Source organism: Pseudophryne corroboree, chromosome 1, assembly GCF_028390025.1.
Source record: "Pseudophryne corroboree isolate aPseCor3 chromosome 1, aPseCor3.hap2, whole genome shotgun sequence".
Taxonomy (NCBI): domain Eukaryota; kingdom Metazoa; phylum Chordata; class Amphibia; order Anura; family Myobatrachidae; genus Pseudophryne; species Pseudophryne corroboree.
The window spans coordinates 431130925-431135141 of NC_086444.1; the positions used below are offsets into that span (position 1 = coordinate 431130925).

A 4217-nucleotide genomic window follows, 5' to 3' on the forward strand; every position below is an offset into this window, starting at 1 on the left:
TCTAAAAAAATTGCTCCACTGTATCTGACATTAACAATTCATGCATCTCTGAATCAGGCCCAAACTTTGGCTTTCTACACGTCATCTTCACTTGAAAGTCCCATCCACGACATTTTTATTATGGGTTATTGGTCCTTTCAAAGTATCTCAGGAGATCGACTCTGAGGGGTTTCATTTAGAGCTGCCTAAGGAGGACAATTACTAAGCAGTGATAAGAGCAGAGAAGTGAGCCAGTGGAGAAGTTGCCCATGGCAACCCAATCAGCACTGAAGTAACATCTATAATTTGCATACTATAAAATGATACAGAGCTGCTGATTGGTTGATGGGGCCTCTTCTCCACTGGCTCACTTCTCCGCTCTTATCACTGCTTAGTAAATGTCCCCCTAAGTCCCTACTTATACCAAACTCTTTTCATATTTTGTTGTGGAAGCCAGTTGTGTTGCACTTGTTCTCAACCCTTCACCCTTTTATTAAAGTACAAGATCAGGAAATACTTTAAAGCAACAAAATCCTACACTCTAAAATATCTTGTGAAATTCTTTACCTCCTGAATGATTTAAGCAGATGACCATGCTCCTCACCTTCTGGAAGACTTCCAAAAAAATATACTGACAAGCCATTCTTAGGCAAACATGGCTGTCATCCTCTCCAGCGTCCTGATACTGGCACCAGTATGATGTACAGAGTGGGCTTAATTAGGCTGTGCAGCAAATCCTGGTGCCAAACTGATGTCACCAGTCAGCTGATTCTAAGATGATAAAAAAAGACTGCATTACCACACTTCCACTACTAGAGGGAACAAGACAAGTGGGTGTCATGCCTTTAGTTTCAGCAAATAAATACAACCCAATGACTTAGTTCCAAAAATGTTATTTTCAGTGACATTCTATGCAAGATAAATTGAAAGTCTATATGCATGTAAATGGGTTGGGTAGGCATTATCGGCAGCTGGGATCCAGGCGGTCAGCATCCCGATGCCGAGATCCCGACTCTTGCAAGCCCGCTGCACTTGCCACAGGTTCTATTCCCACTCTATGGGTGTCGTGGACTCCCACAAGTGGAAATAGTACCTTGTAGTCGACATGCCGACTGTCGGGATTTTCAGGGGTCAGGATGTAAGTGGAGGTATTGTGACTGGCGGCCTCCTTACACATAACTACATCCAATATCAATATAGCTGCACTTCAGTTGAGACATAATGCTGAGATTATTATTACAGTTTATATTTCAGTTTTATGCATGACATTTGTAATTCCTAACTTTATTTTAAATGTCCTTGATAAACACAGATCTCATACCCAGAAAACATGGCATTACAAAATACTACCACAGTTACAGACTTTATCTTGCTTGGCTTCCCTCTGTCTCCTGAATTAAAGATGCTCCTGTTTACCTTGGTGTTAGTTTCCTACTCAGTCACTCTGGTGGCCAACATGCTAATCATCACCACTGTCCAGATGAATGCAAAGCTCCAAATACCCATGTATAGTTTTCTCACTCACTTCTCTCTGATGGAAATTGGTTACACCACAGTAAATATTCCAAAAATGCTGAATGGACTCTTGGTTGAGACTGAAACCATATCAAGAAATGGATGTCTGACACAGTTTTACTTTACATTTGTTTTTGGTTCTATTGAAAATGTTCTCTTAGCCATTATGGGCTATGACCGTTACTTGGCCATCTGTAACCCTTTACGTTATCCATCCATAATGACCAATTCTGCTTGTTGTTGGTTATGCCTTGGGTCTTGGATTGCTGGATGCCTTGGCTTCTTGATGCCAACAATCTGGGTATCTAAGTTAGTTTTTTGTAATGACAGAAGGATTGACCATTTTTTCTGTGATTTTGGACCACTGGTGAAGCTCTCCTGCTCCGATACCACAATGGCAGTGAGGATTTTCTTTGGACAGGCTTGGATCCTGATTTTAAGCTGTTTTGTTGTGATAATAATTTCATATATCTTCATAGTATCCACCATTCTGAAAATCCCCTCCATAAGGGGTCAGCAGAAATGTTTTTCTACTTGTGCGTCTCATTTTACCGTGGTTAGTATTTTCTATGGTACAATTATTTTCTCATATGTGAGGCCATCAGCTGGAAACACATCTTATATGGACAAAACCATATCAGTGTTCTACGCTGTGGTGACCCCATTGCTTAATCCTATTATTTACAGCCTGAGAAATGAAAGCATTAAAGTAGCAATGCAAAGTATGAGTAAAAAGTTACTAAAATATGATTTGAAGGACAAATAAATGTAAGCGTCATATTTTTTATTTGAATTCATGCCTCTTACTCAGGGGCGGATTGTCCCAGTGGGATGCCATGAAGGTTTGTCGGTGGTCCGGGCCTGTTCCTCTCCTTCGTTGCTGTGCTTCACCTCCCATGCCAGGCCAATTCACATAAGGTAACTCGTCCAGCTTGGAGGTGTCCCAGTCCTCCTACCAGCGCCGCGGCAGCCAACAGACACTAGGACCCATTGGCGACTGGTGGGTTCTAGGTGCCCCAGTCCTGCCCCTCTGTGCTGCTTCTGTAAGTAGAGGAAGCCAGTGCTGAAGCAGCCCAACCACCCTCTCCTACCCAATGGCAGTGGGTTATACTATGCCCCCCGCTCTCCCACTTGGAAGCTGTGGCTTGCACTATGCCTCCCCTCCTGCTCTCTCACCTGGTGGCTGCATGAAGGGAGGCAAGGGACACACAACATAGGAAGGTGAAATAGTCAGTGTCTGTGTGTTAGTGTGTCAGCATCTGTGTGTCAGTGTGTCAGTGTGTCTGTGTGTGAGCATCAGTGTGTCAGCATCTTTGTGTCAGTGCCTGTTTGCGTGTCAGTATCTGTGTGTGGCAGCATCTGTCTGTCAATGTGTCAGTGTCTGTCTGTCAGTGTCAATGTGTCAGCGTCTGTCTGTCAGCTTCAATGTGTCAGCGTCTGTCTGTCAGCTCAGTGTGTCAGTGTCTGTGCATCAGTGTGTCAGTGTCTGTTTGTCAATGTTTGTGTGTCAGAATCAGTGTGTCAGCATCTCTGTGTTAGCGTTAGTGTCAGCATCTGTTTGTGTCAGCATATGTCTGTGTCAGTGTGTCAGCATCTGTCAACTGCAGTGAGTCAGTGTCTGTGTGTCAGCATCTGTGTCAGTGTGTCAGCATCTATGTGTGTGTCAGCATGTGTGTCAGTGTCTGTCTGTGTGTCAGTGACTGTCTCATCATCTGTGTATCAGCATCTGTGTCGGTGTGTTAGTGTCTGTGTCAGCATCGGTCTGTGTGTCAACATATGTGTGTCAGTGTGTCAGTATCAGTGTGTCAGCATCTGTGTCAGTGTGTCAGCACCTGTCTATGTGTCACTGTGTCAGCATCTTTGTGTCAGAGACAGTGTGTCAGCTTATGTCTGTGTGTCAGCAGTGTGTCAGCATCTGTCTGTGTGCCAGCATCTGTGTTTCAAGATCAGTATGAAAGCATCTGTCTGTGTGTCAGTGTCTATGTATCAGCATCTGTGTCAGTGTGTCAATGTCTGTGTCAACATTTGTGTCAGCATCTGTGTGTCAGTGTGTCAGTATCTGAGTGTCAGCATCTGTGTGTCAGTGTGTCAACATCTTTGTGTCAGCAACAGTGTGTAAGCTTCTGTCTGTGTGTCAGCAGTGTGTCAGAATCTGTTTGTGTGTCAGCATCAGTGCGACAGCATATGTCTGTGTGTCAGGGTGTCAGCACCTGTGCATCAATATCTGTGTCAGCATGTGTTTGTGTGTCAAGATCAGTTTGTCAGTATCTGTCTGTGTCAATGTGTCAGTCACCTAGACACAGTACTACCCCCAACCCATGGACATACACTATCCACCTAATTTCTTATTGTGGAAACCAAAGTGTTTTTATTTTCTCCATGTGGGGGCCAATGTGTTTTATTTTTTCCTGTGGGGGATAATGTTTTTTCATTTTTACTATCAGGGCTCAATGTGTTTTTAACCTTGGATTTTATTGTTTTCTGTAGAGGCCAATGTGTTTGTTTTTTTCTGTGGGTGCCAATATATATTTTGTATGTGGGGACCACTGTGTTTTTTTCTCTGGGTGCCATTGTTTTCTGTTTAAGGCCAATGTGTTGTTGTTGTTGTTGTTGTTGTTGTTGTTGTTGTTGTTGTTTTTTTTTTTGTAGGGTCAATTTCTTTCTGCAGAGGCCAATGTGTTTTTTTTTTTTTTTTTTTGGGGGGGGGGGGTTTGTGCAGAGCC

The 4217-nt window shown here is 43.4% G+C and overlaps 1 protein-coding gene across 1 annotated transcript; it reads left to right on the forward strand.

Moving 5' to 3' along the window:
- Positions 1-1309: 1309 nt before the first annotated feature.
- Positions 1310-2260, forward strand: LOC134968303 (olfactory receptor 6M1-like). Its single transcript, XM_063944032.1, has one exon. The coding sequence runs from the start codon at positions 1310-1312 to the stop codon at positions 2258-2260; it is 951 nt and encodes a 316-aa protein (XP_063800102.1).
- Positions 2261-4217: the final 1957 nt, after the last annotated feature.